This window comes from Triticum dicoccoides, chromosome 2B, assembly GCF_002162155.2.
Source record: "Triticum dicoccoides isolate Atlit2015 ecotype Zavitan chromosome 2B, WEW_v2.0, whole genome shotgun sequence".
NCBI lineage: Eukaryota > Viridiplantae > Streptophyta > Magnoliopsida > Poales > Poaceae > Triticum > Triticum dicoccoides.
This window is the reverse complement of record NC_041383.1, coordinates 821,824,490-821,837,202: the sequence shown is the minus strand read 5'-3', so window position 1 is coordinate 821,837,202 and position 12,713 is coordinate 821,824,490. Positions and strand designations below refer to the sequence as shown.

Here is a 12,713-nt window from a genome sequence, read left to right as displayed (position 1 = left end):
AAAAAATTAAATACGCACTACACTTTCGGACGGATGGACTGCCCTTTTTTTAGATAAAAAAAGTTAAATCACATCTCCGCCAGTACGTTTGACTTGCTATTCTAAATAGCTTTGGTGTACCATCTGTGAAGTTTGTAAAATAATTGATATCGTCGCCTTATTTGTGGTGCATACCAGATTAAGGTAGCGCAGTAATAAAAATAGAAGAGGACGATGTGACCTCCTCTTATTTTACAGGGTACTGTAATAGTTAGTGGAGATTCCCCATCGTCTTCTCTTTTTTAATCAGAGGAGAAGTATATTCCAGTACACTATCATTAATTTCTTTATGCAGCTACCTGGCCAAAAATACACAAAAATTGAAATAAGAAAGTAACCCCAACATACATGCATGCATCTGGACCAACCAGCCGCTCAGAACCAACATCAAAGGGCGGCCCCCGGACGGTCATTGCAGCAAACACATGGAAGAGTAGGAGACATCGTCCAGGCCGCCACAATCACCGAGAGGAAGGAACTAAGAGCATCTACAGCCGGACTATGAAAATCCGGTCTCTCGAACGCCCACGGACGTGCTCTCGCTTCCATGAACAGTGACTGTTCATGCCTAAATTAGACACTCTGCATCCAAGTTCATCTTATTTCAATCCCTAGGTCCATACAAAGCATGCAAAAGAAAACCTAGGTAGTACCTATTATGCAGTACCCTAGCCAATCTTTGTCGTCGTAGATGTCCACGACGATGGTGCCGGGTGCTGGCTGTACGGGCGGGTAGGAGGGCTTCGGCTCATCATCCTCCTATTCGGCCTCATCCAAGTAGACGAGCATCTCTCCCTCCTCCGCGGCCTCCATCTCCTGCTGGCGATGGTATCTAGACTTCACAGCTAATTCCGAGCGGAGGGAATCGAGCATGGCCTCCTGCTCCGCCTGCAGATCCTCGTCGCCAACGTCTCCCACATCCTCCTCCTCCTCCTCCTCCTCCTCCTCCTCCTCCTCCATCTCATCCTCATTCTCCTCATCCTCGTCCTCCTCCTCCTCGTCGTCCTCCTCCTCCTCGTCCTCCTCCTCCTCCTCCTCCAACTCCTTCTCCGGATCCAGTGCATCCGGAGATAGCGCCGCGGTCATCCGGTCTTCGCGCCTTGCCCGGATATAATCAAGGAGCTTGAGCCGGCGCTCCGGCGTTAGAAATGGGTGGCTCCTCACCCGGCGGCTTGGGGGCATGGCTAATAGGCGGATGGGGGAGTGGATAGTGGCGGCGGCGGCGGACAGGCAGAGGAAAATGTGGATGATAGTGGTGCCGCCGGTCGACTTCTATAACCGGGCTAGGCACTACACGGCCTGTCGGAGCGACGCTACGCTGCGACATCGGTCCGACGGAGGAGACGAGCTTCGGACCGCTGGGTTTCCGGGAGTTTGCGCATGGGATCCCGCCGTCAGTCTGACGTGGTGGCGTACCCGGGTGCCCCATATCCGCCTTTATTTGGGTGGATATGAGCGGTGCCGGTCGGCTCGGGCATTTGAGTGCCGTTTGAGGCGCCCGTCTGGGTCAAAATTTCGCGACTGAACAGTGACCGGACGGCCTGCCCGGGTGTCTGGGTCGAAATTTCATGACCGAATAGTGACCGGGCGGCCTGCCCGGGCGTATAAGGAGGCTTTGAGGCGCCCGACTGTAGATGCTCTAATGACCTAGCGTCATTGGTGAGCCCACGTATGAGAGATTGTCGGCCTAAGGCTGGTATCATAGGGATCTAATTTATTGCCATGCATAATCCATTCTCTATTTCCTCGTTTAATATTATGCCACCTCAACAAACATGCCTAGTTAGCATGTACTCTCTCCGTCCCAAAATAAGCGTTTTAGCTTTAGTACAAAGTTATACTAAAGTTAAGATATTTATTTTTAGGACGGAGGGAGTATAATACCATCTATGATACTCCTATTGTGACCAGCCTAAACAATCCAGTGAAGAGCGGAGGAGATGCAGTTGATCAAGGAAATCACCAAACCAATCTACTCTTCATGTGACTCGGCATGCACTAGCACCAAAACTATTGCAATGGAGAAAGTGTTCTTTTAGAAAAAATGAAAAAGGAATCATGGAAGGTGTCTACAATCCTTCTTTGGTCTCCGACCCAACAAAAATAGAAGTTGTAATGTTTGGTTCGGTTGCGCAGGATGGCACATACCAAACTTCGTTCTTAATGAACTCTTAATGTTTGGTTCTTAATAGAGCCACACCTTTCGTTCTTTACGTGGATTAGGATTGTAGACCGAATTCGGATCAATTAGGATTCAAAGGTCGTAGCTTATATGACAATCAACTGTTTATTGTGTCTTAATGAACTCTTAATTACCTGCAGATCCATAGCTATATGGAGGAACTCTTTTGGCAACTACGACATCGTCAAGTCATCTCCTTGTATGGGGCTGATGGTGACACATCAACTATCTTAAAACAAGTGTGCGAGGATACGGATGTTTTTGAGTATGTATGGGTGGACATAACCTATCCACTCAAAAAGGAGGAATTCCGTATGCGCTTGTTCAAAGAAATATTTCCGGATGAGGAAGACGAGGGGGAGCTCGCTGAAAGCTATCCTTGGGATCTTGTTGGAAACGGGATTTTCATTATAAACGGTCTGCAATCCACGAAACAGTGGAACTTGATAGAACCATACCTCCTGAAGCCCAATTCTGAGAATCGTATAATCCTGATTGCAAATGAAGAAAGCGTGGCCAAACATTTAGCAGAACGTCTGAAATTCGACACCACCATTCGTCCGCTGACAAAGGTACTATAAGCTTCACTAGCAACGATGATAGCCAATGTTATGTACTATAAGTACTTTGATGTTGCACTAAATTAAATTGTTTAACCATATGCTCTCCAGCACTTACCACCAAAATATTGCAAGCTCAACTGCACCAGGAATCTTCGTAGTCGTCCTAATTAGTTATACATATTCTGTTACCGGAGACATGAAATTTAACAGCTCTCTCTCTCTCTCTCTCTCTCTCTCTCTTTCTGACACGGACACATGCAGGCTTCTGACTACTATGAATATGGAGATAATAATGCGGCTCCTCGAAGTATATTTCTGTCCAACAGAACAGAAGAGATAGATTATATACCTTCTCAACAAGAGATAGTTCGGAAGATGGCCGCCATTTCAGAAACTACTGGGGTCACCTCGGTATGGGGCATTGCTGGTGTTGGGAAATCAGCACTCGTGAGACGCTGTTACAATAATGCAGCACGGACGAGCCGAACTAGTATTTTTTTCTTTAAAAGGGTTGCATGGGTCGATTTGCCACCTGGTCCGTTTGATTTGTTGGAATTTTCTCGGCTCTTACTTCTGGATTTCCATCGCCGTAAACTTGAAGACATGGAAGCTGCAGCAATTGGTATTATGGAGGGTGAGGATCCAATTCAAGGGTGTCGTGAAATTCTGCGTCAAGCCAAGTGCCTCATCGTTATTGATGGTCTGCAGTCCATATGTGACTGGGACTTAATCGAAACTACCTTTTTATCCCAGCCTACTAGAAAGGTCACAATAATTGTCATCACAACTGAAGAAAGCATCGCCAAACATAGTGCCAAGAAGCACCCAGATCAACTGATCAATGTCAAGTGTCTAGAAGACGGCGAGGCCTATGATCTCTTTAAACAGGTCGGTTTAATTGCTCTGAAACATTGCCCTCCTATATTTCTTTTGCAGTTTTTGATTATTAATATTCCTAGAAAGTAGGCATTTCATGAAAGTCGGGATAATCGACAAAAGCTAGAGAGGCGACACACGTGAGAGCCCGCCAGAAATATCCGATAGGGACCCCCGCGACATCTCTAGGAAGGAACTTGGGCGTGCACCCCATGCACTATCGCCACCACCCACCCCTTCCTCGCATCCCTTGTCTTGCCCTCACTACAGGAGCCACCGACGAAGCCCTCGCTTCCTATGAGCAATGTAGCGGCGGGGCACTTTACTTTGTCACATGGTGTGTCGGGTCCAGCCGATGGCAGCTTCCTGTCACGGAGGTGGGTCCAAGTCATTGGATACGGCGCAGTGGTGCTTCTGGTCATGTGGCGCGGATGGTGTTCTCCAGTTGAAGTAGGAGTAGCAGCGGCTATTCTGGTTGTACTCTCCGTGTATTAGCAGCATGCTTGCGCTTGGAGGCATCGTGCTAAAAGACCGGGTGTGCCAGCCAGACATGGTCGGTGGTGCGAGACTACAGGGCATAAGCCTTTGCGATGGTAATACCTATGGGCGGTGTAACCTTCCTGAAGGTGTCATAGAGGTGTTTCCTTCTCCCATGCCAATCAAAACTCTGGGGCAAACAACAAATCCGGGTCTCCCTAGATCGAACGATGACGCAACTTGCGTCGTGTACCCTATTGTGGGCATCATTTTAGAGTTGGTCTTGACAGGAGGAACCAGTGATTGATGGTAGGTTTGAGCTGTAGGCGACACTTCTTTGTCCCTATGTTGTCCTGATAAGGATGGCTGAGGCATGAAGACGATGCTTCGCAGCGGGAAGCCGCAATCCTCCATTGCGGCGTAGCGTTGAGGAGGTGGCGCACTGTGGCATGGCCAAGGCATAGTTGCTCGAAAAAATTTGTGGGTGTGTATCGTCGCCAAGGTGATGCAGTGTCGACCCATGGTTTATTGCCTCAGGGCTCCACCAAAGACAAAGATGTGAAATGTGGGGCCCACCTGTCATAAAAGTTGTCACTTACCAAGTGAGCCATGTTTTTTGTACAAAAAACTGACGGTTCATTGGTGGTTGTACAGCACGAAAACAAATTGTGGTGGCAATCAACATATTTCGACGCAATTGTCGTGGTTGTATGAAATCCACTCCACTAAGGCTTGATATGTAATACAAAAAATTATTGGGCCATCGTCGTCCATGAAACCTTGATTCGAGGACCTTGTCCAAGTTTGTTCACATAGCTTTGATGCAGTCATCGTTACAAAGGATTGAATGCGTGAATAAGAAGCATGTCCACTTGTCCCTCTATCTACTGCCCGACGTTGGACTCTCCAGTGTGTTAGTTCCTTTATTACACATAGCAATCTGTATTATCTAAAATATGCCATTACATATAGATAGATAGATAAATAGATAAATAGATAGATAGATAGATAAACTAAGCAATTGGGGCACCACAGTGCTTCGAATTGCCTGTCGTGGGAACAAATCTGACAGTAGAGTATAGGGTAGGTAATAGAGGGCAGAATCCTAGCTACGGTGTGATTGTACACTCGGATTTACGAGTTAAGGCCCCTCTTAGAAGAGGTAAAAGCCCTATGTCTCGGTGCTGCGGGAATTGTGTTTCTGGAGTGTTGAGTTACAGGGGGTGCGAACCCTTGTGCAGGAGGGAAGGGGCGGCTTATATAGACTCCGTTGGCCCCTTCGTCTACTTCCTGGCACCCAGGGGTTCGGCGATGGAGTTAAAGAAAAGGAGCGTTACAGGTAACGCTAGAATTAGATGCTCTTAATGGTGGCGAACTGATCGCCCGCCAGTTACTGTCTCAGGGTGATCTTTGGTGTTCTGTGGTCGAGTGACACTTAATACTCCGAGTGGATTGGAATGGTCGAGTGACGGTGAGGCTTCCGAGTGGTCCTTGCTTCTGAGTTGTCCTTGCTTCCGAGTGACTTGTTTCCGTGTGACTCGTAGGCTACAGGCACTTCAGTCGACCACTCTTCTCTAACTTTGTAGGCCTTTACTTCTTTGTAGTGTCTTTGGGTAGGGCATGTAGGTCAGGCCTAGGAACCTACCTAGACATATGTCCTCGTCATTAGCCTCCGAATAGATCGGGGTCCAAGTGAGAAAGGTTTGGACGGAATTCGACTGGGTTCAACGCATCGGATGCATTTTGCAGTTCTGCAGATTTCGAGGTTGCTTTAAGTCTTTGTCAATTACCTTCATCGATTCCAGCTTTTCGTGTGACCAAGTGAAACAAAGAGATCATTGAGCATTGGGGCATACCCGAATAACCAGGGAGATCTTTGATGCAATCGATTGCTCTGTCAGTCCTGGATTTCGCGGCATTCAAAATTTTGGAGAAGTGCATCCCTTCCCTTTCTTCCTCATCCGCTCGCCTCGCCCCTTCTTCAACCTCTGCGCTACCCAGATCTGCTCGCCTCCAACGACCACGACAGCAATGGTGAAGGACAAGACCGCCAAGTTGGAGCGCGCCAAGAAGGTGAGTAAGGCGAAAAAGGAGGAGGATCTCAATGGGCTCGTCGTTGATGGCCTGTTGGCTCCTGGGTCTTGGAGACTGCCGGAGGACGGAGAGATCGAGCCGGTGCCGCGCCCTGAAGAGTGGGTTCTCCTCACCACACACCTGGAACGAGGTTTCTCACTGCCCCCTCATCCATTCTTCTGAGGTTTCTTGAACTTCTTCGGCGCCCAGGACCACCACTTGCCTGGGAATGTGATATCGTACCTTGCTGCTTTCATATTGTTGTGTGAAAACTTGTTGGGTTGTCATCCCCATGGTGGGCGCCAACTGTTGTTGGAACTGATATGATATTAGAGCATAGGGTAGGTAATGTAGGGCAGTGTCCTAGCTATGGTGTGATTGTACACTCGGATTTACGAGTTCAAGCCCCTCTTACAAGAGGTAAAAGCCCTACGTCTCGGTGTTGTGGGAGCTGTATTTCTGGAGTGTTGAGTTACAGGGGGTGTGAACCCATGTGCAGGAGGGAAGGGACGACTTATATAGAGTCCACTGGCCCCTTCTTCTACTCCATGGCACCCAAGGGTTATGTGATGGAGTTAAAGAAAAGGAGCGTTACAGGTAACGCTAGCCAGTAACGCTAGCATTTGATGCTCTTAATGGTGGCGAACTTATCGCCTGTCAGTTACTGTCTCAGGGTGATCTTTGGTGTTCTTTGGTCGAGTGACACTTGATACTCCGAGTGGATTGGAATGGTCGAGTGACGGTGAGCCTTCCGAGTGGTCCTTGCTTCTGAGTGACTTGTTTCCGAGTGACTCATAGGCTGCAGGCACTTCAGTCGACCACTATCCTCTAACTTTGTAGTGTCTTTGGGTAGGGCATGTAGATCAGGCCTAGGACCCTACCCTAGACACATGTCCTCGTCATTAGCCTCCGAATGGATCGGGGTACGAGTGAGAAATGTTTGGACGGAATTCGACTGGGTTCAACGCCTCGGATGCACTTTGCAGTTCCACAGATTTCGAGGTTGCTTTAACTCTTTGTCAATCACCTCGATCGATTCCAGCTTGTCGTGTGACCGAGTGGAACAAAGAGACCATTTAGCATTGGTGCAGACCCGAATGACCAGGGAGATCTTTGATGCAATCGATTGCTTTGTCAGTCCCAGACTTCGGAGGATTCGAAATTCTGGAGAAGTGCACGGGGCGGCAACTGCGTGGTAAGCGGGGCAAGTGGGCGAGGCTCCTCACTTCTCGTGCCACCTTTATCGCCATGTAGTGCGCAGACTCCGCGCAGAGATTTTGCTGGCCCACAGGTCAGTAACTCAGGCTGTGGGGTTTTAAAAATGGAGCGGCTGAGTGGGATACAAAATCCCTTCCCTTTCTTCCTCATCCGCTCATCTCACCCCTTCTTCCACCTCCGCGCCACCCAAATCTGCTCGCCTCCAATGGCCATAACAACAATGGTGAAGGACAAGACCGCCAACTTGGAGCGCCCCAAGAAGGAGAGTAAGGCGAAAAAGGGGTCGGGCTAGCGGTCGGTGTTGTCGCTGAGCTGGATCCAAGGAGACTGAATGCCGTCAACGGTTGCGGAGGAGGATCTCAACGGGCTCGTCGTTGACGGCCTGTTGGCTCCGGGGTCTTGGAGACTGCCGGAGGACGGAGAGATCGAGCCGGCGGCGCGCCTTGAAGAGCGGTTTCTCATCACCACGCACCTCGAACGAGGTTTCTCACTGCCCCCTCATGCATTCTTTCGAGGTTTGTTGAACTTCTTCGGCGCCCAACTCCACCACTTGCCTCTAAATGCGATATTGTACCTTGCTGCTTTCATATCGTTGTGTGAAAACTTCTTGGGCTGTCATCCCCATGGTGGGCGCCATCTGTCGTGGGAACAGATCTGACAGTAGAGTATAGGGTAGGTAATGAAGGGCGGTGTACTAGCTACAATGTGATTGTACACTCGGATTTTCTAGTTCAAGCCCCTCTCAGAACAGGTAAAAGCCCTACATCTTGGTGCTACGAGCGAGCTGTGTTTCTGGAGTGTTGAGTTACAGGGGGTGTGAACCCTTGTGCAGGAGGGAAGGGGCGGCTTATGTAGAGTCCGCTGGCCCCTTCGTCTACTCCCTGGCACCCAAGGGTTCGGCGATGGAGTTAACGAAAAGGAGTGTTATAGGTAACGCTAGCATTAGATGCTCTTAATGCTGGAGAACTGATCGCCCGTCAGTTACTGTCTCAGGGTGATTTTTGGTCTTCTGTGGTCGAGTGACACTTGATACTCTGAGTGGATTGGAATGGGCGAGTGACGGTGAGGCTTCCGAGTGGGTCCTTGCTTCCGAGTGACTTGTTTCCGAGTGACTCGTAGGCTGCAGGCACTTTAGTCGACCACTCTTATCTAACTTTGTAGGCCTTGACTTCTTTGTAGTGTCTTTGGGTAGGGCATGTAGATCAGGCCTAGGACCCTACCCTAGACACTTGTCCTCGTCATTAGCCTCCGAATGGATCGGGGTCCGAGTGAGAAAGGTTTGGACGTAATTCGACTGGGTTCAACGCCTCGGATGCATTTTGCAGTTCTGCAGATTTAGAGGTTGCTTTAACACTTTGTCAATCGCCTCGATCGATTCCAGCTTGTCATGTGACTGAGTGACACAAAGAGACCATTGAGCATTGGGGCAGATCCGAGTGACCAGGGAGATCTTTGATGCAATCGATTGCTCTGTCAATCCTGGATTTTGCGGGATTCAAAATATTGGAGGAGTGCGCGAGACGATAACTGCGTGGTAAGCGGGGCAAGTGGGCGAGGCCCCTCGATTCTCGCTCCGCCTTTAGCACCACGTAGTGCGCAGACTCCACGCAGAGATTTTGCTGGCCCACGGGTCAGTGACTCGGATTGTGGGGTTATAAAAACGGATCGGCCGAGGAGGATACAAAATCCCTTCCCTTTCTTCCTCATCCGCTCAACTTGCCCCTTCTTCCACCTCTGCGCCAACCAGATCTGCTCGCCTCCAACTACTAATGTAGCAATGCTGAAGGACAAGACCGCCAAGTTGGAGCGCGCCAAGAAGGCGGGTAAGGCGAAAAAGGGGTCGGCCTCGCGGCCGGTGCTGCCGTCGGGTTGGACCCAATGAGACTGCATGCTGTCGACGATTGTGGAGGAGGATCTCAACGGGCTCGTTGTTTACGACATGTTGGCTCCTGGGTCTTGGAGACTGCCGGAGGACTGAGAGATCGAGCCGGCGCCGCGCCCTGAATAGCAGGTTCTCCTCACCACGCACCTGCAACGACGTTTCTCACTGCCCCCTCATGCATTCTTACGAGATTTCTTGAACTTCTTCGGCGCCCAACTCCACCACTTGCCTCCGAATGTGACTCGTAGGCCGCGGGCACTTCAGTCCACCACTCTTCTCTAACTTTGTAGGCCTTGACTTCTTCGTAGTGTCTTTGGGTAGGGCATGTAGGTCAGGCCTAGGACCCTACCCTAGACACATGTTCTCGTCATTGCCCTTATGTTTGTGTATGATTTTATCGAATTTGAATTTCAACATTTATACCCAGTTATAATTTCTGGGTATATACCCCAAACCATTGAAGATAGTCTCTCGTACTCAAAACATTGTGGAAAATTTATCAACATACCCAGCAAATTTATACATATGGTCCAATATGAACAAAAATTCATAAGGAAACTTAATCAGAATCAGAGCTCAAACTTTTTGCAGTAATTCATAATCATGTTAAACATTATACGTATAAAATTTCAAGAAATATGATGCACCATATCTACTACTTTGGGCCCCGTGTAAGGTAACTCATTAATATGTCTTATCGTATTCCATCTTAAAAACTCAATCGAGCATTTTACATCGTGCGTCTTGAATATGTCTTTTTTGGATAAAGTCCACAAGGAGGCTGTTGGAAACTATAAGCATATACGGACTATACAAAAGAGTCCTACTCCCTCTGTCCGAAAAAACTCATCCCTACTTTATCTCTCAAATGGATGTATCTAGCACTAACTTTGTGTTAGATTCATCCATTTGATGGACAAGTTTTTTCGGATGGAGGGAGTATTTGTTAGGGACCTACGGATCAATTTTGGATAAGTCCTAGTTTTTACAATAAGATGAGCGACATGGTGTGATAATATAGACGTATAGAAAATAGAATAACGTAAAAAAGCATAGCATGCTGCTTATATTTCTATATAAGATATAAACATCAAATTGTTTTCCATTAAATCATACATCTTTTGCTATTTTTCTACGAGTTAGTTTCGCAATGATGAATTTTGGACGTGAGAATGATGTACACAAGCAAATGCGAAGCATGCGTGCAAAGATCAGAAATATAAAAATTTTATTCCCTATATAAATTATTTATTTTATTATTATAATTGTAAAATACTGCAACTCATAAGTACATTGAAAGTAATGAAATATTCTTTTTTGTGAACTGGAATTATATTAATTAACCAGGGGATTACAATCAATTTGGCACAGCGGTAAATTTTACAGGTCCTAGTGAAATATTATTTAGTCCTAACCTCTACAAATTCTGTGTTGCATCCTTCATACATAACAGGATCTAATTTTAAAAAGACGTACATAGTCATCCAGTGTGGGTTTACGAATCCCTTAGGTCACAGTGTATGTCCCTCAATTTCAACCCTCCCTAAACATGGATGCTACCCTCATCGAAATTCGAGGCCATAGCAAGTGTCGCGTAGCTAATAAAGCAAAAACAGGATTGAAATAGTCAGATGTATGAAACTTCCCCATTTATATTATACTTGAGATGTTATTGAGGGATAAAACCACACTTTTTCTCCAAACAGATGGCTAGACCACTAACCGACGTCATGTACAACTTGCAAGATCTAGAAACGCTTGACCACATAGCGCTTGTCAGGCAAAGAAAATATTTACCCAGCTCCTCTGTTTTCCATTCTCGCCTTTCTTTCCAATCTTGTTGTTGATGTTCAGTCCAATCCATTCCATTGTGTTCTGTTCTGGTGTTCAATTCATTCGTTCATAGAATTTTGTTTAGTTCAATCAGAGATTGCTTAGTTCTTATTTATTTTTATGGAAATCCATTGTTCAACTTGTATCTACCATGTTTCACGAAAAAAAACTTGTATCCACCATAAAATCCTGATCTAAAGTTCAACAGCAGATTATTCTGTGGTTATAAAGAAAGTACGAAGTCAAATTTGGTTTTATGAATTTCACAATCTATTTTGTTTTACCGCAGATTATTGATCCTGGGGAGCTGGCTAGCATAAAGGGAAAGGTGGACCTTGCAAAACTTGTGGCGAAATGTGGCGGGCTTCCCAAAGTAGTGTCTGCTATAGGCAATGTCTCGGGCACATTCTTGGAGGATATGAATACTGACTTTATGCTCAAATTGGAGGAGGACCCTCAGTTCCATAGTTTGAGTGGTCTATTATCTTGGATGCATTCCTATTTTGATGCTTGTTCAGATTTGGTAAAGACATGTATCTTCTACCTATCTGTCTTCCCTGCAAGAAGCCAAATTAGGCGACGTCGTCTCCTGAGGAGATGGATCGCAGATGGCTACTCCAAGGACACACCTGGTTGTACCGCAATGGAGAACGCGCAAGGTCTCTTCTCTCAACTCACTAAACTGAGCATAATCCAGCAAGCAACAAGCAAAGACATTTGTCAGGTCAACTGTTTCTTTCGTGAATACATCGTCTCACGTCCAATGGAGGATAATCTTGTTTTTGCATTGGAGGGACGTTGCAGTCCAAACACACCACGCACAGGACAACACCTGACAATAATGAGTACCTGGCACAGGGACGAAAATGTTTTTGAGAGCATCGATCTCACACGGTTGCGGTCTTTGACAATATTTGGGGAATGGTTTTCATTCTTTATCTCTGAAAAGATGAAGCGTCTTCGAGTGCTTGACTTAGAAAACATGACAGCTGTAACAAATGCTGATATTGAGCAGATCTTTGTGAAGCTATTGAGCCTCAAGTTCATCTCCCTACGAGGATGCAACAAGATTAGTCGTCTTCCGGATACATTGGGAGGGCTGAGGCAGCTACAGACTCTTGATATAAGATTCACTTCCATAGTCGTGTTGCCATCTGCAATCCTCAAGCTACATAGGCTGCAATACATTCGTGTTGGTACCATTGTATTGCCAGATGACGACTGGACATCTGCATCAACAGAAGATAGGGTCACAAGCCAACTACCAAAAGCAACATTAGGAGAAGCAGAAAGCAGTGGTACCTGCATACCTGCAGTTCAGACAACAGCACCAACATCAACAGAAGCAGAAAGCAATGATACCAGCATACCTGCAGGACGGCCAATAGCACCAACATCAACAGAAGCAGGAAGCAGTTATACCAGCATACCTACAGGCCGGCCAATAGCACCAACATCAACAGAAGCGGAAAGTGGTGACAACAACATACCTGCAGGTCAGCCAAGAGCACCAACATCAACAGAAGCAGAAAGCAGTGATACCGGCATACCTGCAGGCCAGCCAATATCA

The 12,713-nt window shown here is 47.1% G+C and overlaps 1 protein-coding gene across 1 annotated transcript in view; it reads left to right on the top strand.

Annotated features, from left to right (window-relative positions):
• LOC119366621 (disease resistance protein Pik-2-like) overlaps window positions 1-12,713 on the top strand; it is a 23,571-nt gene that overhangs the window by 9,210 nt on the left and 1,648 nt on the right. Inside the window, exons 3-5 of the mRNA XM_037632385.1 lie at window positions 2,362-2,793; window positions 3,046-3,672; window positions 11,433-12,378. Of these exons, the coding sequence (XP_037488282.1) occupies window positions 2,362-2,793; window positions 3,046-3,672; window positions 11,433-12,378 (2,005 nt within the window). The remainder of the gene's footprint in view (window positions 1-2,361; window positions 2,794-3,045; window positions 3,673-11,432; window positions 12,379-12,713) is intronic.